We start from the raw sequence: 26,300 nt of genomic DNA, 5'->3' as shown, positions 1-26,300 counted from the left end.
AAGTAAACAGGTCTAGTTAAAGCCCACTGGAGTAAGGAAAATACAATAGGTTGCTTTTTTTCCCACCATACCTGGCAATGATTGGTATCCCTTGATATGTTAACACAAACTAACCAGTTGTCCCTTCCCCTAGAGGGGTTTCCTATATGGATTCGTTCCCCTGAGCATCTTCCATGAATTGACGTATATGAGCGTAGTTATCAGGTACGCCGGGAGCTGGATTCTATCCCCGGGGATAGTGATTGATGGCATAGAGTTTTGATAGAAAACTCGTATCAAAATCATACCAAAAGAAAGTCTCGATTCGAGGAACGGAATACAGGTCCATGATAGAACACAGACCGGTAAGAGAAAGGAAAGTAAGCATAGTCTTCATTGAACCGGAAGAACAATTAGATTTTCCGTCAACAAAGTAACGCTGTGCAAACTCATCTGATCCCTGTTTGGGACTTCTTCTTCATGTCACGAGCCGGAATCGAACCGGCGCTTTCCAGATGCATGGTCCGGATAGATACCTATCAGATCGCGACTTTGATTTCTCAGTTCAAGAGGAGACCTCCCTACATCTGCGGGCTGGCGGTCCTGCCGGCCAGCCGACACAAAATCCAATTCGAGTTTGAAATACGGAGCCTGAAAGAGTTTATAAATACAATACGGAGCCTTAAAGAGTTTATAAATACAATACGGAGCCTGAAAGAGTTTTTCAATTCAATACGGAGCCTGAAATAGTTCAATTAAAGATCAAATGGCGCAAAAGAGTTTGCTTAGAAGGGAAAATACCAAAACCGCATATAAAAAGACATAAAAAAATGAACATACATAGGTACCATAGGCAAAAGCGGCTGGCTGCTAAAATAATTCAAATGCATTTGATAAAACATTTGCATTTGGTAAAACATCTGCATTTGAGAGAAGTGAAAGTAATCCATATTTGCATTTGCGGCGACTAAATCCGGAATCTGAGAATAAGGGTTTGGATTAGGGGGAGGAGGGGAATTTATTGATTCCTCCACCTCCATGTAGTTCGAACTCACACTTTCTACGCTAAAAGCCGGCCCATTGACCGAGTTTGGGTATGACGACGAAGGGTTAAATTCCACAATCATTCCGTCCATGGAATCAGGGATAAAAAAAGGATCCATCGTGACCCCCCATCTTTTTAAGCTCTGCTCCCAAACTAAAGAGAAAGGAAAGGAGACTGATCTTGACGTCGGTGTCGGTTTTTCCAACGAAACGAATAAGTTTTGGATTGAGATTTCACATAAGCATTGCACAATGATCCGCATTAGGCGGGGAGCAGCAATGATACCGCTGGCCGGGAATAAGTACCTATCCCTCTACTACTGACGATGTTTTTCGTTCTATTGAAATCCTGCGTCGAGCCGATGTTTCATTGATCGATACCGGGCACATCCATCACATCAACTATTTCACTTTTCATACGCATTTATTGACGGACCGGTAAACTAGACCCGAAAAACTCCTATTTTTAAAACGAAAGACCCATCACAAAATTATGGCGCAACGCTATGACGAGCGTTCTCACAGGCCGGCACCTCGATGCATCCGTCTCAAGAGTTGTACACCTTACATGTGCTTCACGCCACAATCTCTCACTTTCTGCTCCTCCATCTGTCTCCATCATATAATCGATCTCACCTCTCATGTCTGAGTGAAAAAACCATATTTGTTAGTATATATCAAGGCCGAGAGGACACGTTCCTCTCATGTCGAGATTAGTATTAGGGACCCTTAGTATTATTAACCGGTTACTATACGTACATGCAGTGAGACAATCAATCTATGCTCTCATTCACATTTCATTCTAGCACTGACGACTCCAGCCCTATCTATCCCTAGAAGCAAATGGACCCTAGAAGCAAATGGAGTAAGTCCGATGGAACACTCGGATTGGAAAAGATAATTATACTTATAGGCATGGATGAAAAAAAAGCTTGGAAACTAGTTCAAATCGAACTCAAAAGCAACTAGGCAATCCAACTTCCATTGAAGCAGCTTCCCTGGAACTAGCTGCCATTGTATCGGTTGGTGCCATTTCTTCTCTTGGAGGCAGGGCAATAGATTAAGATTAGGCGGTAAGCGAAGGAACTGTAGGGCTTAGGGCTGCGGGTGAGCGCAACTTCAATAGGTCGAGGGGAGGAAGAGAAGAAAAAGCAGCTATTTCACCTGGTGTCGTAATAACCACTGTTTTCGGGTTTGAAGGCATAAGCGCAGCAGAGATCTTCTTTCATTTAAGAAGAAGCCACCGTAAAGAAGAGGAAACAAGGCGTTTAAGGGACACCGACTCCCATTATTTTCTCCAGGCCTGCTTTGGCTAAATCGACGGAGGCTTAGCTTATTATGTTTCGGGCGTTTAGCTAGCTTAGAGAATAAAGAAATCTATCTCTAAAGGGGGAGCGGTACGACTATTTTAGGTTAGAGGAAGGTTGAAGAGAGAATAGCTAAAATAGCCAGTCGGGTAGGCAAGTGCGGGTGGCTGTGGTCAAAGTGAATATGTCTTGTTTCGGTTAGCGGTTTCGGCTCTCCGGCACCGAAGTAAACTCTTTCTATTGCGGGGCCTATGGAGTTTGGGGATGAGTGCTGACACTTTACTGTGCAACATTCCTGTTTCTTTCATTCCCCTTACTAGATCAAAGAGGGCATATGTGGGGTTTGAAGATGCCTGGACCTTACCACCTTATTCTAATAGCCCGCATCAATGCCTCTGCCCAGAACATAGGAGCCCCCTGGGTTCAAGATCTCATATCAATTTTCAACTGCTGGGAAAGAATTGGGGTGCGGCAGGAAGAAATGGAATTCTCAATAAAAGTATAAACAGGTCTTCCCCACTGCTGCATAGAATCTGAGCTGGGTGGAATTGAAGTTCGGTTTCGATCAAGACACCCCTGCCTACTTACCTTAAAAAAACGACTAATGATCAACCGATCACAGAGGTCCTTTTCCAGCAACTTCAAATCAGAAAGCCCCGACTCCCATAAAGAATGCTTGCAGATCTTTCTTTTTATTACGATGACGATATGGACCTCATTACTGTCTCATTTTCTTATATTTATATAAGTTCTTTTTTTTGGATTCGACATAACAAGAACAGAATCACGCTCTGTAGGATTTGAACCTACGACATTGGGTTTTGGAGACACACGTTCTACCGAACTGAACTAAGAGCGCTTTCCGGGAGATAAAGCAGTAAAGAAAAGGATGATTTTTGTACCGCATGCATATAGAAAAATGAAACTCTGAATTTTGTCCAATTTGAATCGATCTCAATTGATCCCTCGTTACTGCCCATAGGAGAAGTAATAGGTAGGGATGACAGGATTTGAACCCCTGCCTTGTTTTCCACATCATAATTTATTCCTCCATCTATATACAACTTTCTTGTCATTTCTTCTTTTTGGTTTCATATAATAAATGATATACATCTGAAACCCAACCTAACGTATAAAGAATGAATATTTATCGGTAATGCTCAGGAAGAAAGAAGGGGTCATCTTTTTGATTTTTATTCCACCCTCATGTACCCTTCTTTGCATTTTTTCTAAAGCCTGTTCAACCTCATATCACCTAGAACAAGTCATGGACTTCTTCAATGAAAGAAAGTCTCATGGAAACGTTTTCAACGAAATAAGAACCATACAAAATAGATTTCTTGATCTTTTTATTTAGGAAAACGGATTTTTTCGCAGTTTTTTCTTTTATCCTAAAGATATGCAGAACGAGTGTATTATGAAATGTTCGTTGTCTAGCTTTGCATACATCGCTACTTAATCGTTTAGTGGTTATCGATGAAATTACTTCACCATAGAGAAAATATTATTGAAGTTTATATATATATATTATTGGTTGCTTTTGTTTATGTCCAATTGGAAAAGTTGATCTTCTAAATTCATATGTTTAGCCTAAAGTACATAACTTGTGTTCCTCCCTAGTTCTTGCAAAGCCACCTAATCAAGCCTCACCTCATTTGTAGTTATAACATGTTCAGCTGAAAGCAAACTCCAAATAAAATTGGTTTACTATTAGTAACACATATACTTTTTTACCTTAGCTCTTTCTTTATTGTTCATTGAGCAGTTCAAATGCTTTGATTGCTTATCAGATAAGAGGTAAAAATATTCTTCATTCGTTTATTTTGTTAATTCCAAATTGCATTCAAATCCATTCTTTCTCATAACTTGAGAATATGTACAGCGCAGAACAGAAAAGAAGGCTGATTTGATGAGTTGTAGGGGCGGACCCACTTCCACTGATTTCTTGCGGGAAGGTTCTATAAGGGAAGAAGAATCAGAGCTGTGACCTGGTAACCTTGATTTCTTTCGGAACGTCATTACGAGAGTAACAAAGAAAGAATAACGTAGATAGGAAGGAGCGAGCCGAGCCCCAAGGATAATGAATTGGTATGCCGGGTGCTTACTTGAGCAAGAAGCCAAGTCATCGATAATCAAAGAAAGGTGTGAGTGAACGAGCCCAACTTTCCGATTCAAATATGACTCCTTTCCACTTTCAACAAATAGAGAAATCTCCGCTAGGCTAGCAGTGGGTAACCAACGTAGTGCCCCATTCGTTCCATGACATCCAATCAGTTCTCCTCGGATTCCAATCCAATCTCCCAATCAGTGAGAAATAGACGGTCGGATGAGATCTCGAACGTTGTCCCTACCTACTGAGGAATCAAAAGTGTACGTAGAAAAATAGAGTGTTGGAAATGCATCGAGGAGAACTTACCTTGTGAGTCACTACTCCGGCACTGGGCAGGAATACTACTAGCGAGGCTTATAGGCGGCTAGTTCTTAAAGAAATCTGTCAGCTATAACCTAGCCTATTGAATCTGGTACGCCCGAAGCACGAAACTAGATAGGTAGCCCTACCTACGACTAGAAAAGTATCGTATTTTTTTCTTCCAGTAAATCTTCCACTCATTCCTTCCATTATGGAATATCATTTGGAGTGTATTTTCCCTCTCAAAAAAGGCTTCGCCCTCACTTCACTGAACTTATTGGAAATGCCTAGGACAGAGTTCATTCACTTGCCCAGCAGCCCTACTCCTCATAGTTGATCCGAATTTCTATCCCTGATTGACTCAATCAGGAAGAGGAAGACTTGATAAAAGATGAAAAGAAAGGATTGATTACCTTTTGAAGTCAAGAAAAGAAAGGAAAGGGCTATTTATGAGTTTATGTAGATGAAGTTTCAGATTCTTGGATGAGCGGAACATCTTTGAGACAAATCATCTCTACCCGGGTACATAGCTTCATCCAAACCATGGATCCACGAATTGTTGACTCGCTCTAGAAAAGAGCTTCGTAGTTGGGAGCTCTGAACCGATGATCGATATGGTTTCCTAGGATGAGAACTATGGTTTACTACTTGAAAGAAAGTTGTTTTATCTTTTTTTCACTTTTTGAGGTGTTTTGCCTAGTCTGAATTTCCCCTTCTTCTATTTGATCAAGATGGATAGCAAAAAAGCATGAATAGGCCTACTGGGATGGAAGGAGAGAAGGACTGAACGAGAAAAGGAAATACCTCTTTGTTTACCTTGGAATGAATTGCTCAACTACTTAGGTAACGAAACGAAACGTTCATCTACGATCTTTCTTAAAAAAAGATAGGACTGTACGGCAGTTCTCGTTAGTAGATTCGCAGAACAGAAGAAGAAGTTCACTCTGACTTGCGCACTACAAAAAGGCAGCCAACGACTTCGGACGTACTCCGTCTTTCGAGCCTCTGTTTAGCTTCAAAAGATAAGGCGCTAGTGCAACGAACGCTGCTTTGGTGCGTCCCACCCCAACTAACTAGTGCTTGACTTGACTTTCCCCCGCGCCCTATCCAATGAATAAGGAGAAGGCCGGCCTATCAATGACCGAGCCAGTCTGATCTCCTTTATACTGACCTCAAACAACGAGCGAAGTCGAGATGTTGATGAGAAAGGGGCTTTTCTCAAGGCCAAAGAGTGCTCTTTGAAGGCTACTATGCATCCTTACGAATACAAGAGTGGTTTTTTTTGTTTTGGGTATAGCAGGACTTGAACCTGCGACCATTAGGTTAAAAGCCCAATGCTCTACCAACTGAGCTATACACCCGATTTTACAAGAAGGCTTGGTGCGGAAAAGAAAAGAGGGCGGCCTGGCCCCTTTTCTTCTTATCATATCACAAGGGCGCGGCTCTGTATGGTATAGTACTGTGGAGCAAGTTTGGGAGTCCTTTCCACTCATTGAGGATTCTATCTAAAAAAGAAGGTCAACGGGGGAGACTACTTTGAAGTCCGGGCTGAACAAACTACTTCTCCTGCTACCAAAACAGAGAAATAAGGAAATAAGATGGATTCGTCTAATAAAATACCCAATGCCTGTAGTTGAAGAATTGTTGGATGAGTTATCTTGTGCTGTTTGGTTTACTAAGCTGGATCTGAGAGCTGGTTACCATCAGATAAGATTACATGAAGCAGACGAATACAAAACGGCATTCAAGACCCACGTCACTATGAATTTTAGGCTATTTGGGCTCACAAATGCACCACCCACCCTCCAGAGTGCTATGAACACAATTCTGGCTGAGCTGACTAGGGTTTGTGTACTTGTTTTTGTTGATGACATCTTAATCTACAGCAAATCCTTGCAAGATCATGTCACCCATTTGCAGCAAGTATTTGACCTTCTGAAGCAGAATCAACTATATGTGAAGTTGAATAAATGTTCATTTGCTCAACCACAGATAGAATACCTGGGTCATGTCATTAGTGGGCAAGGGGTGGCTACAGACTAAAAGAAGATCCTCACAGTGAAAGAGTGGCCTACTTCCAAGTCAAGCACATTAGAGTTTGGGCTTAGCAGGACAGGCGTTTCATTCACAGGAGCTTAGCTCATTTGACTGCTCAAAGACTTAAAACACCAATGCAGCACAAAGCTTTCCTTTCCTCAAGCTCATGGGATTACAATATACCATCCAATAAAAGGCTCAGAGAATAGGGCAGCTGATGCACCACTATCTAGATTACATGAGCCAGATGAACTCAATGCCATTACTTCCTGTCAACCACAATGGCTCACTGATATTGTTGCAGGGTACAGCAAAGACACATTCACCCAGAATTGACTATCTGAATTGGCAGTCCTGAGCACTCACAAGAATAGCAAATATTCATTGCATAATGGGGTCATTCGATATAGAGGAAGAGTATGGGTTGGTGCAAACTTCTAAATGAAAAAAAACATCTTGCAAGCACTTCATGCCAGTGGTATTGGTGCCCACTCTGGCATTACTGCTACTTATCACCGCATCAAGGCACTATTTGCTTGGACAGGAATCTTTCAATCAGTGGAATCTTTTGTCAACAAGTGTCAAATCTGTCAGCAAGCTAAGGTAGAACATTAAAAACTCCCTGGCCTCTTCGATCCTCTACCCATTCCTGATGAAGCATGGTCCATTATCAGCATTGACTTCATCACTGGATTACCAAAGTCCCATTACTATGATTCAATTCAGGTGGTGCACGAGACAAGCCAAACAAACAGAAACCGAATTAATACCGAAGAACACAAGCTGTGGGCCGTAAAGTGGAAACGGTTGCAGGCCAAAGCTGTCCCCCTTTGCCACTAAGACTTGAATCTTTAACCATCGGAATACCCGGTACTCTCTCTACCAAACAGGCAAGATAGTCTTATCTTGAACTCTGTCCCTTCTCTAATGATTGACAGGTTTAGTGCCTGGTAGTAAGGGTATTTTGTGGTCTATTGTCCTCCTAGGAGGTCACTCTGTAGGCTCAGCAAACAATTCACTGAAGCCATTCAAGACCGGTTGCAGGGCAGACAGACCATTGACTTGACATGACCGTAATACATACAGAATAGGAAGGATAAGCTATAAGATAGAGATCCGGATTGTTGTGCTCCGGAATAAAGAAGAATACCATCTTGTCTAATCAAATACGAATACCATCTTATTGATTTAGTCAGCTTGCATCAACACATAAGATGTGATATGAGTAGTGGGAAATAAACTCTTCTTTGATCACTTGAAACATAGTAGAAAGCATCCAAAACAGAATGAAATGCTGTTCAAAAGAAGAAGCTACCTGGCCCAACCACTACACCATTTTGCCTAATGTGTGACTACCCATATCAGTTACAACATCTTCCGTTTCCAAGTTTTCAGTGCCTTTTTCTTATAGTATACAAAATAGGATTCTGGATTGCTCTTCATTTCGTTCAATTTATCCCCTTGCTTTTCAACGTATATATATTAACCCGCCTTGTTTACCTATTTCTTCTACAATTCACATGACTCATTGAAACCAACTTTCTCCTTCCTACATTTTATCTCTACAGCAGTTATCCTGTATAATGATTTCTTTTTGGTCGCTACTCTCCTAACCGACGAGTCGGAGAGGATACGAATGTCCATTCACCCTACCACCCATCTTCCTTCTAGCTTCCTTGATCAACGACGAGTAAAGATCCCGGAAAAGATCCAAGGGAGTACAATACACTTTATATTCACGTCTTGAATAATGAGGGGGGTAAAGAAGAAAGTCCGATTTCTCTCTCCTTTGTGGATATGCCCTTATTCAGCTCTTGAAAGAAAGAGAGATAGAAAGAGAGAATGATCAAACTCAACTAGACGGCAGTTCCTCTTGTTCAAACCTCTCTTGCCGAGTCTTCTCCTCATAGCGAGTTTCGCTCTCGCTTCGCGTGTCCTAAACATAAAAAAAAGAAAGAATTGATTGTGAAAGACAAGTGTTTCATTCCCCTCCCTAATCGTTGAAATTCGAACTGTCCGCTAGCTCCTCCTTTGTTTGGATTATAGCCCTTCCTTGGGGATTTACTATCCAAAGTAAATCTTTCCAGTTTCAAATGCTACTATTTCTTCGTGGGCAGAAAGTCCAAAATCTTCTTTTTCCGGTACTCCTTACTCTTTTCTCCCGTCGTCCTACTTTCACTTCTACGGACCTTCTATCCATAACGAGTTCCAGGATTGGTGAATCGATGTGGGAATAGATAAAACGATTGTTGAGTACACAGTATAACCGTGTAGCTCATCCAGAAGATCATCAATGACCGGTATCGGGTATTTCTTTTTTACGGTTTGCGCATTGAGTTGCCTATAATCCATAGGCGCCACGAACCTTCTTTCTTCTTGTAAAGAAGAGCCGGTGAGGCATGAACTAGGTTGTAGAGTACCATTCTAGAGTAACTCCTTGATTATGGCTTCAATTTCATCCGGTGGTGTGAATACCTATAAGGCCTTTGATTCACTGGTTGACTATCGTGAGGTGAATCCGATGGTCACATGGTCTTTTAGGAGGGAGGGTAGTGGGTTCTAAGAACACATCAGAGAAAGAGGACCAAACCTGCTTGAGTCCTCTTCTACATCTTGAGTACTTCCCACTCCAATGGATCTAGTTTTTAGAATAGCTTTGATCCGGCCATGTAGAGCACTCATAGAGGTCCGGCTTCACGTCAGTAATCTACCACACCCATGCTAGAATTCAGTAGAGTCCCCACTCGCCAACCGCGATGTCTTGGTTGAGAGGCCCCACCTACCCATCTTCCCACAGTTTCACTGAGGTAGTACCATCCCCAATTCGCCACTTCTTGTGTTGATGTACTAAGAAATTGGTTGAGGCAATCGACTTCAATCAGAGGAAGCACTTGTGCACATCAACTTAGGATATCCCCTCCGTTCTACACCAGATTATGCACTCACCTCTGGTATAATATAGGAAAGGAAGACGCCCTTTCAGTGCACGCCAAAGCAGCTTTGCCTAGAAGGCTTCGAAATACACTACTAGGTCCCTCATTCTCAGTCGGCCTTCACAAAGCGGTTTGCACACCTTGGACCAGCTGGACAGATGTTCCGGCCTTTCTCCTATTAAATGCATCTGCCACCTTATTTTCCATTTTACCCCTAATATTCCGCCTTTGAAAGTCAAAACTCACACTTGCTCATCTTAGCATGTAGCTGATTCCGCAGAAAAAGTGTTAGCTGCAAGTGCTGTTGATGCTCCTTCAGTGTTTTACTGTCAAGAAGTATATCATAAAACCAACACAAATCTTCTGGGCTTGAACACATCATTCATGAGTGCTTGAAACGTTGCAGGAGCATTTGTAAGCCCGCATCACATTGAATTCATAGTTACAGGGTTCTGAATGAAGTTTTGGGCTTGTCTTCCTCTCTCATCCTGATCTGATGATAGCCAGATCTTAAGTCAATCTTGCTGTAATATTTAGCACCACTCATCCAATAGGGCATCTATGTGCCGGAATTGGGTATTTCTTCTTTACTGTACTGGCATTCAGCTGCCTGGTTTCAATGCACATCCTCCATGTCCCATCCTTCTTCTTCACTAACAGCACAGGTGAAGCAAAGGGGCTAGTAGAGGATTGTATCAGTGAATTCTTCAGCAATTCCTCAATTCTCAATCTCAGCCTTTTGCAGATGTGAGTATCCGTATGGCTTCAGATGTTTGGGCTCAGTACCTTCGGGGGTCTATAGTGATCATGGATTCTTTTTTTTTGTAAGGACTTAGGTTCTTGAAACACCTACTCTTAAGAGTTCAGTAGGGTTGAAATTGGATCAGAGATCAGAGATGTTAGGTTTACTGAGTTGACCATGCACCATTGAGCCATCATGCAGAACTAAGCTTGTTCTGATTTAGTAGCAATCAGCTCTTCTCCTTCCACCTGGTACAGCTTTCCTCCTCCCCTCTTGATTCCTTCCAGCACCACTTAAACACTGCGGAAAGGGTTTTGACCAGCTAGTCAGATTGCCCCATTACGGGTGTGTTACGCCAGAAAGTTCCTCAATCCTGTGCCTGTTCCCGAGCGAGTCAGTCCCATTTCGATGACGAACGACACGATGTGTGCCTCCATAGAGCTTCCCATTTGACATTTCTCCATCGCGAGAGATTCTCTCCAGCCACAGGTTCCCCAGTGGTACGTCCGGGGTCGGTTCAATCAGTGCGCTATCAGTCCAGTACCATTAGCTCTCCAAGGGTCGCAATCCATTCTTTCCGGGCAAGCCAGTTCAGTTCCTTTCTGGTAGCAAGAGATCCCATATCAGATTAAGTAAAGGGATTACCTAGCTAGCGCATATCGAAGAGTTGGAGACTTCCTGCCACTATAGAAAAAGCCGTTGATGGATCAATTTCTGTAGGTGGGTCTCAACTCGGATCGAGACATTCGGATTTGCCGATGAAGAGTACTGCCTTGGAGGGCTAGGGGTTGTAGGGGAAGAACCAACCTTTTGTAGGTAGCAAAACATCTCACTCAGTAACTAAATTAGAGTTCGATCTTTTACGTTTGTGTTGTCTTTTTGCATTTTTGTTTCGATCCGACATCAGATCTGAGTTATTGTTCACTGACTATATCTTAGACCATTGCGATCTCTTTCTTTCACTTGGTTTTTCTTCCTTCCCTTCGGTACTCCTTAACTCGGAGATACTCCTTCGGTACTACTTGGCTACTACTTGAACAGATGGGTTTAGTCCCTTCCTTCGGGCAACGTTTTCTCCGGGTACCACCGGCTTACCACCGGGTTGAAAGAAATCCCTTACTATTAGGACATAGTGTTCGGTACGACTTAAGGCTACTGGATTGACTTTCTTTAATGTTGCATCTGCTTTCAACTATTTCATAGCCTCCCGTCCCGAGCAAACGTCGAGAGCAGGGTGTTGAGCCAAAAAGTAAAATCCATAGAGTTGGGGACTAAAGAGACTCTTTTTTTACAGCCAACCATGAAGAGAAGAGAGTCTCAGAGTAGATTCGGTAATGTTGAGTCGATCTAGTATGGAAAATTCCTCGCTGTGCGCTCGCCTTTTGCCTGCTTCTGCTTCATCTGCAGATCGGATTCCTTCCCCAGAGTTCTTACTTATAGGCTTTATAGCCAAGCAATAGAATAGCTGCTTCTTCTAAAGCGGATTAGAGTGCGACGACCAAAGCTACGGAGCGGCCTCTACCGCTTTCCCTACTGTTCTGGTTGAACTAGGGCTTTGGCTGAGCGACCACCTTCTTCCAGTATTCTTAGCTTACTGTCTGCTTCCTGCCTGATCGGTGCTGACTGACTGTTCTTGCTTGTCTTGGGCCTGCTCTAGTTTTGGTGCTGCTAACTAAGGGTCGAATTTCGTGACTTGATGAAGAGGAAGCCGAGTATCTTTGGTCTTGAAGAGTCAGGCCAATCCAACCGCTTGCTCCTGCCCAACTCAGTCTCAGTCGTACCATAATGCGCCTGGACTCAACACTTTTCTTGCTCCAAGACCACCCTCTAGCCCTCATGTAAAATAGATGACAGAATTGTAAACAATCATAGAATGATTTAAGCTGAGGAACATAGAGGTCTCTCCCACAATTTTTGTCATATACCTCTGGAATAGTGTTGAAATCACACGCCACTAAGCTGTTTTTTAAACCAAGTGGTTTATCTTAGTGTGCTAGCCGCTGCTTCATTTCGTATAGCGATAACGCTTTCTCTTTCTTAGCGCTCCACCCCGCGGAGAACTCTGGTTGCGCTTTGGTTGGCTTTCTCTTTTTTTCGATTTTCTCTGACTTGACTCAGCTTGACCTACTTGACTCAGCGGTTAGAGTATCGCTTTCATACGGCGAGAGTCATTGGTTCAAATCCAATAGTAGGTAAAGCCGGCCGAAACCCCCGCTTTTGCCAGCATGACAGCAAGCACAGACTGGCATCAAGGAGTAGAATGACCAAAGCATCGGTTGCTTCCACTTGTTTGTTGCCTTCTTCGACCGACAGACAAGGTACCCCCCTCTTTTTCTCTTGCGAACCTACGTTGAGCTTGGGACAACCCGCGACTGGCATAGGATATTTCAAAAGCGCCAGGATCCATCCTTCTTACGAACCAAGAGCACTGGAGAAGCGAAGGGGCTCGTGCTGCGACGAATAATGCCATTGTTCATCATCTCACAGATTTGCTTCTCAATCTCTGTTTTCTGGTGGGGTGCATATCTATATGGCCGGACATTGACTGGCACTGCACCTGGCACCAACGGAATTTGGTGGTCACAGGCACGACGAGGGGGTAATTCCTTTGGCTCCCGGAACAAAGCATCAAACTCCTGTAGCAGTTCTTGAACAGCTGGAGGTGTCTGCTCTGCAGGATCAGCATCCAGAGTAATTGCTTGCAGATCATGCTCCTGGTGAATCTGACGCACTTGCACACACTGGCTAACAGCACCCCGTTTCAGCAATCCTTGCAGCTTACGGACAGAGATTGGACGGCAGGAAGGATTATCTTGAATGCCATTGAGAGTGATGCGGCGCCCTTTGTGCGTGAATTTCATACGACGATGACGCCAATGTACCCACATCGGGCTATGGTCTTCGAACCGCTCTTGCCCTCCCCTTTCACTTCCATAGTGGTCTTCTTTGGCCGGCCCACTCATTTCACTCTCAAGCTCTCTGAGAAGAGAGAATCCGATTCAAGATGTTTCGAATTCAGCCTTTCCTTCATGTTCGTGCTTTAAGTCAGTTCGTACTTTTCAGTATCTAAGAGAATGACTGAACTCGCGTTGAAAGCTACTAAACAACGGCTGACAGAGACTCATAAGAGGGAGAGCGGTAGCAAAAATGAGATCTTTCGTCTAGACAGAAGAGAGATCCTTTCCTTCCTTTCTATAGGAAATGACTGATGTTGCTAAGTCACCTTCCGCTGCTCTTGCGTCATCCCTTTTCCAATTCTTTTTGTATGGCTCGGTTGCATCCGATTGATCGATCCCTAGTCACTGATTACATGCATGAGTTCTTTGATTCACTACTGACTTCTTCTGTGGAGCCGAGTTCGCCGACTGAGACTACTTGAAAAGCATTTTCGACCAACCGATCTCACGACGATGAGTCACCCACATACTTAACAAAAAATGCAAATAGAAGAGCAAGTAAATCAAGCTCAATTACAACTCACTCTGATCAAATAGCACTCAGGTATAGGATTTCCAGCGGAAAGGTAGCCTTGCTCGCTTCTTTACCCTTGTACGCACAAATCTAGCTCATAGCAGCACTTTCGAGTTCGGTTACTTAAGTACAGAGATTGGAACAACTTAGCGCGGGAAGTCCCATATCTTGTCTTAGCCTCGCCTCACCTATTTCCTCATAACGAGATCAGAATGAAATAGAATGGAATCTCAAGTCTTAGCTAGATCAGGGCTACCACGTTCCCTCAGACGAAAAAGAAAAGAATACTAGACCTGTTGGACTCGCAAAGTAGGATCAGGCTTTTTCTACTAGAAACAGAGGAGAGCGAAAACTAAGTCAAAGGGGGAAGAGCTGTTTATGAGCATTTTAAGGCCGGTTGACAACATCCAATGTCTCCCACGAGGGTGCCTGAAACTCCAGTTTTTCTAGGCAGAGGTAGGTATATATATATTTAACACATTTTAGTTTGTAGGAAGATTCCCCGCTCTGAAATTTTTTCTATTTGGAGCTTCTTCCAAAGAGGTTGGGATTCTAGTTTCAATTGGATGTGTCCCGGTAAGATCGTTAACGACTGATATACTGCCTGAGACAGGGCATGCTCTCCCCTCTGCGTATCGAGAGAAAGAAACAACTTCCTGATTCCAGTTTATTTCATTTATACCTACGATATCCACGCTAAAGATGCAAACTTTTGCAGTTCATATCAGCCTGAATGAGGAAGTAGAGTCAGTTTCGTCCATAAACTGGGCCGAAGATCTGACAGAGGTTGACTTGCTGGCTTGTGAGTTGCCAGCTCCGTAGTTGATTGCTAACCAGAGGATAGTGACAGCCAATATTCCTATTCCTGCTTGTGTGCTTGTTTGCTATTCTTCCTGTTCCTGTTACGAGACGACCTCGGCTCAAGCTGACCCCACACCGAAAGTCGTCAAGCAGTCTTGGGCTCCATCAATCAGTGAGGAGGAAACCAAAACCTGTTGGAGTTCCCCGCCATCACCTCGCCTAGATCCGGGGGTTCATACCCTCCTGTAGAAGAGATGTAAGTCGCAAAGGCTACTTGCCTGCCGAGGGGGGAGAACTACCTAGTATCAAATTCACAAAGCAGCACATTTAGTAGTTGACATCTTTCTTTCTCGTTTTCATCGGAAAGGAGAGTTTTCACGTTAAGCAAGAAGAGCTACGAGTTGGAGGGCTATTTCACCGACCGTCACTTCTCCTTTGTATCTGCCGAAGACGCAAGTAGCCCAACGACAGGCTTGTGTGGAGTTGAATGACAACACGCAGAGGTCTTTTGGCGAAACTGGGGGCTCTTTGTCTAAAGGAAGGGCAAAGTCAACAGGCCAATCCCAGTTTCAGAATTGGAAGAAGCAGTAGGAGGTTCACCATCAGAAAGGCATGGGACAACAAACTCTCTTAAAGCTTTCTTCGAATAAGTCTTTCGCTTGACTTGGCTCAACGGCTTTAGTTCAGTAAATGCTTTCGTATGAAGCTTGAGTCAAGTCTAGTCTCATGCAGTGAAGATCGTCAAGCAATCATTGCTCGTCTCTCCGAAACCTATTGATAAGGAACGCGTTCAAGTGTATGGAATAATCAAACCTTTCACGTATTTGTTAACATAGCGTTGGACGATTGATTCCTCTCTTTCTCCATGGCCTGCTTCCCATAACTGGCCTTACTAAAACTTACGAAATGCTAATTTGACCTAAATTTCCGGTTAACTGCTTACTTTCTTTGCTAGCTCACCCGAAACTCTGTCTTCAGGAGGAAAGCTTGCTTGAGTACCTTACTTGAAAACAAACCGCTTGAGCTGTAACCGAAACAGAAAGGTTTGATGAGCCGCTGCTTGCTCTCTAACTGCTCTTACCGCTTCTTCTTCTTGACCTCTGCTCACTGCTGCCAATGCTGTGACTGCCGCCCCTATCTCTAAAGCTGCGGATTACAGCTCCTGATTCAAGCAGTTTTTTTTCTGAAGTATGAGTCTTGTTTGTGACATTCAATTCCAGAATGAACATTCAAAGGAAAAGTAGTATGGGACGCTGCTTGCTATTACTGACTGCGGCTGCCGACCGAAGAACTGAAGATCTTCAATCTATGTTTGAGTGCTCTTGCGAAAGAAAATAATTTCGAATGCAAAAATGACTTCAAAAATAGGATAGGATCGCGGATTCCATATATTTTTATAGAAAGAAAGATACTGTACTCCGCATCTTTACACCGAATCCTTAAAAGCCATTTAATGCCTTCTTGCCTGCCTTCAGTTCATGCCTTCAGGCCGGCCTGCTCTTGCCTATGAATGAGATGCCTACTTCCCATTAAGTCAAAATACCTCATAGACATACATATTTTTAAGAATACTTAGTTAGTTAAAGAGAAAGATGGCTTTTGACAATTTTTTTAGTCCCCTCGTTCCCGAGCAAGAAAACGGATGCGCTAACGCGCAACGGCTTTCGCGCTAGTTGCTCAATCCGTTGCTTGTTCGGAAGAATCCGCAAATGAATATTCTTTATTTCCTCTCGGACAGGCCCTCTTTTTTCATTCGAATGTACATCTTTTTCGGTAATGATCATCTACAACTGAAAGACTGACGTCTTCCTCTACTCGATCCTTAGTTATACAATCTCCCTCCACCTCAATTTTTATGATCCTCATAGCCTTTTTTATTCGCGTCCTCCCCCTGGATCTATTCCTGCCGCGTCCACGTCCTCTGCCTCCAGCAACTAGAGCTGCATCATCTTGTTCATTATTGAGAATAGGCCTCTTCTCACACCGTACCAGTTCTTTTTGCAGTTGAATCTTCCCGTTCTGGCTTATTGAGTGTATAGATTCTTTTTGAAATGCAATCTATTCCCACGTCACTCTTCTCATAACATATCCTGTTCTCCTCACTTTGATTCTGGATTCACCGGTTGATTTAAGACGGGGTTCTATGCTTTCTAGCCCCATTTGACAAAAGTGAGCTTCCCCTATCTCTTTTGTAGGAATCAGATAGCAATGCTCATTCGTGAATAGCATTTCATGCTTCCGCTACTTCGTCGGAGAGATCCATGGAAACTCAAAAAAGAAAAGCGGACGGCATTGTTCATACGATAGCCGGAAAAGTAAGTTCTCCCGCCGGCTATTCAAAAAAGAAAGACTTACTTATTCATAAACTGCCTTTTATCGAGCATAATAGCTCTTATACGCTTGTACAGAGGAGTATAAAACAATGTATATATATATATAGGTGTTTAGTATCCTACAAAAACATTAACATCCAAAGCACCGTAAGCTTGCTTTCTCTCCCGCTGACAGACAAAGAAAAGGTTTTTTTAGACTTTTCTATGGTAGGCCTACGCTAGTGGAATATCTTTTGTGTTTGTATTCTAGCTTAGCTCTCTCTATTCTTTGCTTAAGCTATCGTGTCGTGTAGATGGATGGCATCTCCCTATTCCCACATCCCCGGATATGATTAATGCATGGAAGCTAAGGAATTGGGTCATTCTTCAGCCCAAGATGCAAGCATTTGGACTCCATCCGAATATGGCAGTTGAACTCTTATAATAGGCTTGGCTCTGGAAAATGGGCTTATCTTGGGCAAAAAAACGCAAATAAAGAAGAGCTTCTTGTTTCCAAGCGGAACTCGAATGGGCTGCTAGCAGATTTGTTGGGGATGGCAAGTTAACACCGTGGGTAGGCTTGCCTTTCACTCGCTCTGGCACATTTTGGCGGAACGTCAACGTTATATATAGTGGAATTCTAGAGGTAAGTTAATGTTTTCAAAAATCCAAATGGAAAAGGATTTGCAAAAATATGCAGATTAGAAGCTAGTATCTCAAGTTTTATGAGAGAAAGAAGAGGAAGAATCGGCGAACATCCTAAAAAATGGTACTTTTGTCTCAATCCGATCAAAAACAAACATATTCTATTGTGTGTTGACCACCGGGAAACGAATGGATTAAGATGAAGACGGACGGTTCAATTAGCGAGCATGGGAAGGCTTGTGGAGGTTTAGCAAGAAAAAGGGGATATATGCGTTCTCTCAAGCAGTTAAGAACAAGACCATACTCGAAGTCGAGCTCTTTTGCATCTGAACATGTATTCAAATAGCAGCTGAAAAGGAGTGTCAGAGGATTTGGATTGATTCGGATTCCCTAACGTAAGACATGGTCTACTCTCAAGATCCCAAAGTCCGCAGCTAAGGAAAGCCCCTTCTTCATAAGATCAAGAAAGTACGAGCGTCTTTCGAAGATTGGAAAATCTCCCATACTTGGAGAGAAGCAAACCAACCGGCCGATTTGCAATTGACTATGCTTAGTAGTTGACATCTTTGGTCTTCACATTTTCCCTTCCATTTTGTAAAGTTAGTAGAAGAGGATAGATCCGGTAAATTGACGAATGTCAATCTTCATTTTTGTAGATTAATACACTGGTAGGGGTCGATCAGGCAAATCCCAAAGCTGACCCCCGAACAGCTGCCGGACTGCTCTACTGATCTTCTCTCTCTTCAGAAAAACGGAACCTTCTCAAAGACTCCCTTTGCACTGAGAACACAATTCAGAACCCTCCTTCTCACAAGAAGGCAAACCTTGTACGTTGATCGAATCTTCTTTCGCATCCAGAAGAGAGGCTGTGGGCTATCCGAGAGAGTGGTTCAGGTGACTACCGGAGTCATTGATTAAGCAGGTCAGATGGGCTTAGTAGGGCTCGAACCTACAATATCACCGTTATGAGCGGTACGTTTCAACCAATTAAACTATAAGCCCAATCGGATCTCTACATGCCGGGAAGAGCGGACAGAAAGAGGAGACCTTTGCTCTATCTCCTTCTTCCTCTTCCCGGGGCCCCGGAGGGGTTCTTTGGCAAGCCCTATTAAAGAAGCTAAGTGACTTTCGTCACTCAAGTAGTGAGTTTGAGAGTGACCGTTAGGGCGACCACTTGTACTTCTAGGCCTTGGCGACCTATATGTTACGCAACACAGCTTCACTCGATTCAGTAAATCAATAGTTCAAACCAGCCCACTAATAGCTTAGATAGTGGCCCTTCCACTTTGGTATAGTTGACCCTACCTATTGACTCAAGGTTCATAGGAAGGGGGAACCCAGACGTAGTGGGATGTAGGCTTCAGTTGTTTTGGTACTTTTTCACTACGTCTTATTATTTGTTTTGTAACCGGCTTTTCACCGGCAGGTCAGTAGGCCTTTTAGAAGGCGAACAAACGAAAGTTCTCCGCGGGCGCTAGCGCTATCTTGTTCGCTTTTGTCAACTGAAGTCGCGCGTAGCGCCAACTAACTGATAGCTGATAGAGCGCGGAGCCCCTTCTCTAAGCGAGCAGAGCCATTTCTTTCTACTGTCGTCAAAAGAAAAAGAAAAGTACTAAAGGCGAAGGGCATTCTGTTGTACAGCTACTTTGGTATAGTTACAAAGGTAACCGGTAGGTGACTGTTGAATCGACAGTAGTTACGAAAGGGGGAAATAGCTCAGTTGGTTAGAGTGCTGGTCTGTCACGCCAGAAGTCGCGGGTTCGAACCCCGTTTTCCCCGCCCGATCTTCCTCTTCCTGCCCGACTCATTTTGAAAACACTGGAAGCTGCTGATCCCAGCGTAGCATTCAAGACAATTGTTCCTTCTTCGGTCTCCCTCCACCCCCTTCGTTTGTTGTGGGTCTCACCGCAGGCACTTACTTAATGAATGAGTGAAGATCTTCCTTCCCCCCTTGTGTCTTACCAAGGACTGAGTTCCCACTTGTGGCGAAAAAAAAAGTATACCATCCCACCCGGCCTAACCCGGGGGGTTAAGGTTCCTCTCGGAGACTGCCAGTCTACAAGAAGCTGGCAGAGCTTTAGCCATTGGACCACATCCATCCATCCTCCTACCTAAAGACGCCTTTTCTTGTTCGTTCTTCGAATTACGCTAGTGGAGACTAATTCCTTCCGGCTAATGAAGATACTACCCCAGTCTTCCCATTCATTCCCAGTGGATCCTTCTTATCCCTTTTCATTGAACGAACCAAGTTCACCTATACGAGAGTGAGGAATAGAAATCCTACAATCAACTTCCCACTTTTGATGTCCCGTTTGACGATTCTGCTGCGTCTTTAGAAAAAAAAAAAGGAGAAGGACAGGGGTCGCTAGTCAGAAAAGCTATAACTATCAATTCGAATTCTGAATGAATCAAATCTCCCCAAGTAGGATTCGAACCTACGACCAGTCAGTTAACAGCCGACCGCTCTACCACTGAGCTACTGAGGAAGAACGGACTTAAGGAAGCTGACTCTCGTTCTTTGGCCCAACCAACCGCAGACCGAAAATCCAAAAAGTGCGTCACTTTTTCTCTTTCACATACACCGGGAGAAAGGGTGACGATAGCAATCCCCTTTGCCTCCCCGGCCGGGGCAGGACAAGGGGGGCGGCGGTCAACCATCAACTCTCGATATGCATATTGATCAATCGATCTCCGCGTCCTGCCAGTTCGCTAAGTAGACTCACTCTACCGAGGGGCAACTAAGGTTGGTTCCTGCCAATTCCCTTGCTGATCAGCCTTGGAATTGGCAAGTATGAGAGAGGACTCTCTCTGTCTCTCCGAGTTTCAACTACTAAGTGAAGTTAAGTAGCACTTCCGCTATTCTAAATGTGAATAGATTCCGATCAAGCAAGCAGGAGAAGGTGGTCCTTTCATCTCTCTGTCTGCTCCATGCTCTATAAAGGATCATGAGCAGGTTTAATGCTAGAAAAAACGAGATCTGCCTAATCATTTCGGTAGATGAAGTAGTGGGAGGTCACGAAGGAAGTAAGGGGGCATGTTAAGTTGATAATTTCGAACATTGTAGCATCCTTTTGACGGTTGGGCTTTGAGTTGAGAACTTTTAAGAACTCTTAATATGAAAATACACATTCTAAAATGACGCATCGAGCGAGACCATTCTGTTTCATTGTGAATGAAAGACGTTTTCGACCAACAACATCTACTCATATCCAGCTTCGTGTCATTTTTGAACACTGCGATCAGCAAGCAGCAAGCGGGGGAGAGTCAAGTCAAGTACAACACAGGACTGACGGGGTGGGGCGCGCCAAAGCAACCCGGGACCCCTCCGGGGTCACTACAAAAGCGCTGGCGCCTTCTTTTGAAGGTGAAAAACTACGCTAGCTAAGAAAAAGAAAAGGGCTGCGCTAATGGCAAGGAGCAAGAAAAGGGCAGCTAGCTCGAAATCCGATAAATCGAATACCTCCTGGCTTCAGTTATGAGAGAGAACTCCAAGGCAGGATAAAGACTGAGTTGGATTCAGCCGCGTGGGGAATGAAACAACATTCATGGAATGAGTTGAGGCAAAACCTCCAGCTCTTTTTGAGAGTCAGGGGCTTTAAAAGCGCTTTAAAAAGGGCTGTCTGCATTACTGGATTCACTATATCAAATTGTAGTAAAAACAAGGGGCCACGTAGACTATTCTGAGGTGGTATGCTAAATCCATGATCAACTGATGTAGCTAGTGTGACTAAAGCAGCAGCTATTGGCTTAACTGGTTCTAAACTCTCCCACCCGATAAAGGAATTGAAAGACTACCCCGGGCCACGTAGACTATTCCCTTCCGCGGACATTCTTTTCTAGAAGGAAAGTAGCAAAGCCGAACGCAAATACACATGCAAATTGCGTCGACTACCTCATCACTGTCCAAAATGGGGGATACCGCTATTCATACATGGATGGACGAGGGACTCCGCTGACAACATCAGTAGATGACTTTTCTCGCGGAATGCTATTAACGTTGGAAAAAAACACAGCTCTCAAACTCACCCTCCGGGTGATAGGTAGAAGCATTAGTACCTAACGGAGCGGTATCTAACCAAAAAGGGAGGTGATGTTCTTTTTAGAAACAGGATGGAGCATGGCTTCCTTTCTTCTTAGATACATTTCATTCATTCCATTTCTCTATAGTTTACACCAGAACATCTTGCTAATCCTGACAGATCTCGAAAAGGGTGGGGGCACTAGAACCAAATCTACATACACATCGAAACTTCCTATCTCAGCCAAGCTAGCACCTTCATCCCACCAATGCATTGTACGACTCTCCACCCCCTTTTCCTCCCTCATGAAATCCTAATTTCCCGCAATGAAATTCGATTTCGTTCATGTCGGCGGTTGGCAAAACGGCCCTGAGATCCGGGACTGGTAAAACATGGGTGCCCAATTTGCTTTTCCGTGCTCCGCCTTAGTGCCCTTATGAAGGCGGCGGGGAGTCCTTAGCCTTTGAACCAAACTCTAGGGAACGCTCAATTGCCTGACGTCTCAACTGCAATGGTGAACTCAGTGACATACACTGAAATGGATTGCATCTATTGTTCCAAACAAGGCTGATATTAGCATAAAAGCCCTTCCATGCAATTTCTTGCTTCGCTCTACAGACGAAAGTGCCGGATAGTCAATGGTAACCAGAAGATCTATGGTTTTCGAGAGAAGGTAATTGGAAAAACGATTCATTCCTTTGCTTTCTTTCAGATATCTATTCAATAAGATGATCTGACCTTACCTGAAAACTAGATTCATGAAGAAGCCCAAAAAGTGCCGGGCTTAGTGCAGCCCAGTTCCTAGCCAGTGTGGGGTTCTGCCATGGATATTCGGTCCACTCCAGAATTCCATTCATTTTTCAAACGTAACTCGATTGACTCAATTCACAAACGGCAAGGAAGTCAAAAGTGACGCTTACAGGTCGTACGACAATTGCTTCTCTTCCGGGACTACATACATCTTTTCTTTAACAACTACCATACAAGCTATTCGCTTAATACATGCTAGTAGGTAGGCTGGTGGTGGAGTATTTATTTTCGTCTTTTTTTGGTCTGTCTGTATTTCGGTTTTGGGATGGTGCGAATCCATCTATCCACCATTCTTTTATCTTTCAGTAGTGTCAACCTCAGTTCTGGTTCTTTATCTTGGAATACTCTCCGTTGTCCTGGAAGCAATGCTTGAAAGAAAGCGTAAGGAAGCGTCAAATCAGTATGATGTATTGGCAAAGCCAGTAAGAAGGGAATCGAAAGTAGATAGGGACTCCCACTGTAGATGTGGTTTTATACCTTGATGAATTGGTACCTTATAGCATAGCGAATTTACTTTTCTTTCAAAAGGATATATCAACCTGTAGTGAAACCGGGCCACCGAGCTTGCTTTTACCGCTCTTACAGCTCTCTCTCTTCTTTTTTATGGGTAGTTTGGCCAGAAAGAGAAAGAGGAATGTACCCATTTCTATTTATCCATTCTCATAGAAAGTACCAAAAATGTTTTTGAATGTATGGAGCAGGCGTATGAGTTGATATCTTCAAGAGTCAAATCCTTTTCTTGCCCACCCAGCCATAAAAGAAAAAAATCGTTACGAGCGGTCTTAAACCCTCACCTCAATCTCAAAAATGGAATTGAAAAGCTCCAATTTAAATAATGGTACCGGGGAAATACCCAGGGAAGAATCATTCTTTGAATCATCCAGATCTATCAATTTGCGAATTCAATAAAAAACGGACTGATCCTCGGAATACACCATCATCTTTCGAAGTGCGCAGTCAATATTATGTTATATTCAAAGAAACAAGTCAAAGAGTAAAGGCTTCGCCCTTCAATACCACACTTCCAATCGAAATTCCTACGAGATTGACGTTCGAAGAAAAAGACATGGTTTGATAGAAACTTTAAGTGGGTATCAAATAAACTGGAATGAATGGTATCAATTTATTCTTTTCTATACTGAATCTGCTTCGGTATCTCTTTCTTCCTTCCCTTCTGTAAACCAAGCAGTGACTAGCCTCTGGCACTCACTTTCCAAAGCACCAATTGACTTGCTTTCAGAACAACCCTGATCAGTTATACCTGAAATACCACCCGTACGTAGTACGCCATTCCCAACGCGGAGCGCCTTTATTTTCGTATTGAACTCCGCTAGGAAGAAAAAGTTAGACCGTAGCCTTGTCGAACAACCTCGTTTCTCGCTTTTGTCGATTGACTCGTGGGACTCTACTGAATTCCAGCATGGGTGTGGTAGATTACTGACGTGAAGCCGGACCTCTATGAGTGCTCTACATGGCCGGATCAAAGCTCCAAATCGTAATGTCGCGGCATACATAATCAGAAAATAGGATTCGTGAGAGCGTTTTCTTTAGCTGTTCCTTAAGAAAGCTATCGACTTAACCGCTTGTGTTAAACATATAGATTGTCCTATTCTCTCTTTTTTTTCTCAAATGACCTATTTCACATAACCGATGTTGATTACAGATTTTGCCTTGCGTCACATTATCGTGGTGATCAATTCCTTTCGTGGATCGATTGAAATAACCGATTTTGGTGTATTAATTCCAGATAGGTAATTTTCCTCAAGGTCATAAAGATCGGTCATCTAGCGTGGACTTCTGACTCTAAGTGGAAAGTCTTTCTCATCTACCTCTTCCATCCAAAACCGTTTTTCCGCATTTTTTTCTGCCAAGTTACTTAAATCTATATCGGAGCTATAGGATCGGTAGACCCGTAAGCGAAGATGGTTCGCTCCCACATAAAGAGACGGATATTCGATGTGTTTAGCATAGTGACACTTTTTTTGGTGCCGAAACAGCCCCAATCCCTTTGGTCATTTCGCTTTTCGTGCCGGCCTGTATTCGGAGTTTCTTGGATTTGCGGTGCCTGAATGCCTTTCTCCTTCTTTTTGGTGACGTCGGATGCCCGCCTTTGGCGCTCAGAAGTGGATTCTCCTTCAAAGAGGGCTTTTCCCCTAAGAAAGGGACATGGTTGTACTGGATTTCTAGTCCTATAGTGGAAGAGCAGATAGGATCACACCTACACGTAAGTTCGTTCGTTGGGTTAGTGGCCACCCGCACTCCAACCTATCTATATGGCAACAAAGCGAATGACAAGGCCAAAGTAGCTGACTCTTATCGCTAACTTGACTCGGTCTAAGGGCGAGCTTGAATACAACTCACAGAACGACTCCTCCAGGGGCCTTCAGGCACTCAAACAGATAGTGAGACAGACACCATCTATAGAACTTGAATGACAATACACCCATATATTCTAGCTAACAATCAGAAACTGTATCCAAATGGAGGGGACACTCTTCCTTCAGAAAGATGCCTTCGAAAGAAAAGCTCTTCCCCTCAACGACACAGCACATTTTCTCAAATGTTCCACGTTTCTCACCATATCCTCATAGGGCTGAAGCACAAGAAAGAGGATTACTTGGTTACCTTGCTTCCCTCGCCTAGGACAGTAGAAGGATCTGTGGCCGAAGGCGCCACAAACGAAGCGGGTCGCCTCTTTTCTGCAGATCTCCGCAAGATGACCCTTCTCCCCGCAACGATAGCACATAACGTTTTTCCCATGCTTGCGCGGTGAGGAGGACGAGGCCTTGAGAAGCTTTTCCACCATTTTTCCCCTTTGGCATTTGGATCCATGTTTTCTTTAACGATCTCCGTGATAGTAAAGGTTTTTTTGGTAGCCTTTGCTTTTGACGGCGATGAAAGAAAGAGAACCCCTCCTATCTTTTGATCGTGGTCAAAATCCTATCCAAGTCCCCTTTTTTCAGATCTTTCTCCTGGTTTTGATCATCACCGTTCACCTACTTGTTACGGAGATCCCGACCAATGCACAATCCAGATTTTTTTCGCTTTTTTTCTCCCATCCCATCTTGGACGGGCCCAGAAGCTTTTCTCATGTTTGAATGGAGGTCTTCCGCAAATGAATTTCCATATAGGAATTATATAATGTGCCTGCAGATATTGATTGAAAGCTTGTTTCAATTGAACGAGGATGTGAACGAGAAGGCAACAAAAGGGAGCTTGGAGCAAGAGGAGTCATTTAGTAGTTCACGAAAAAAGGCATAGTAGAGAAAGTCTGAGGAGCAGGAAAATTTGGTCACGTAGATCTTCTATTTCGCCGGAATTCGTTGATTGCTCCGTACTCATTTACAATGGAAAAACTCCTGTTCGTTGTAAGATCACTGAAGGTCATAAATTTGGAGAGTTTGCTTTTACACGGAGACGAAGACCCTATCGAACAAATAGAGGAAAGGGGAAAAAGTAAAGTCTAAGCGACATATGGATCAATAAGGAAATCCAATTTCGGTAATCCGAATCCCATATAGGTCTTTTCTTCATACTCGACCAGCCCTAGGTTGGGGATAATGAATTTTTCGAATCTTGTTGGGAGATGCTTCGCTCCGAGTCCGACTGGGACGGAATGGGGGACCCAGGCCCTTCAATGCCTCCCTCCGGATCCACTAACTCGGAAGAGCTATTCAAAGCTTTTCTGGCTGACTGTGAGGACGCCTCTGCATCCCGGGAGCAGACCGCTCCCCCGGAAGCTGTGGTCAGTCAAGAGCGGCATCCGAATCCCGCTCCAATGCCTGGAGTG

At 43.7% G+C, this 26,300-nt stretch overlaps 1 protein-coding gene and 6 non-coding genes across 7 annotated transcripts; 3 read left to right on the top strand and 4 right to left on the bottom strand.

The window, feature by feature from the left end:
- Positions 1-460: 460 nt before the first annotated feature.
- On the bottom strand, positions 461-530 carry trnH. Its single transcript has one exon. It is a non-coding gene; the product is annotated as a tRNA-His (tRNA).
- A 2,585-nt stretch (positions 531-3,115) lies between these two features.
- Positions 3,116-3,189, bottom strand: trnW. The gene has a single exon. It is a non-coding gene; the product is annotated as a tRNA-Trp (tRNA).
- A 2,839-nt stretch (positions 3,190-6,028) lies between these two features.
- trnK lies at positions 6,029-6,101 on the bottom strand. Its single transcript has one exon. It is a non-coding gene; the product is annotated as a tRNA-Lys (tRNA).
- Positions 6,102-12,574: 6,473 nt separating this feature from the next.
- On the top strand, positions 12,575-12,647 carry trnM. The gene has a single exon. It is a non-coding gene; the product is annotated as a tRNA-Met (tRNA).
- Positions 12,648-19,386: 6,739 nt separating this feature from the next.
- trnD lies at positions 19,387-19,460 on the top strand. Its single transcript has one exon. It is a non-coding gene; the product is annotated as a tRNA-Asp (tRNA).
- A 635-nt stretch (positions 19,461-20,095) lies between these two features.
- trnN lies at positions 20,096-20,167 on the bottom strand. The gene has a single exon. It is a non-coding gene; the product is annotated as a tRNA-Asn (tRNA).
- Positions 20,168-25,772: 5,605 nt separating this feature from the next.
- On the top strand, positions 25,773-25,970 carry rps19-p (the record flags this gene model as incomplete). The annotated part of the gene is made up of 1 exon: positions 25,773-25,970. A coding segment is annotated over one exon (198 nt), but the record flags the coding sequence as incomplete, so codon positions are not given.
- Positions 25,971-26,300: the final 330 nt, after the last annotated feature.

Source organism: Triticum aestivum, mitochondrion (genome assembly GCF_018294505.1).
Source record: "Triticum aestivum cultivar Chinese Yumai mitochondrion, complete genome".
Lineage (NCBI taxonomy): Eukaryota > Viridiplantae > Streptophyta > Magnoliopsida > Poales > Poaceae > Triticum > Triticum aestivum.
The sequence above is the reverse complement of the archived record's forward strand: the minus strand, read 5'-3'. Positions and strand labels throughout refer to the sequence as shown.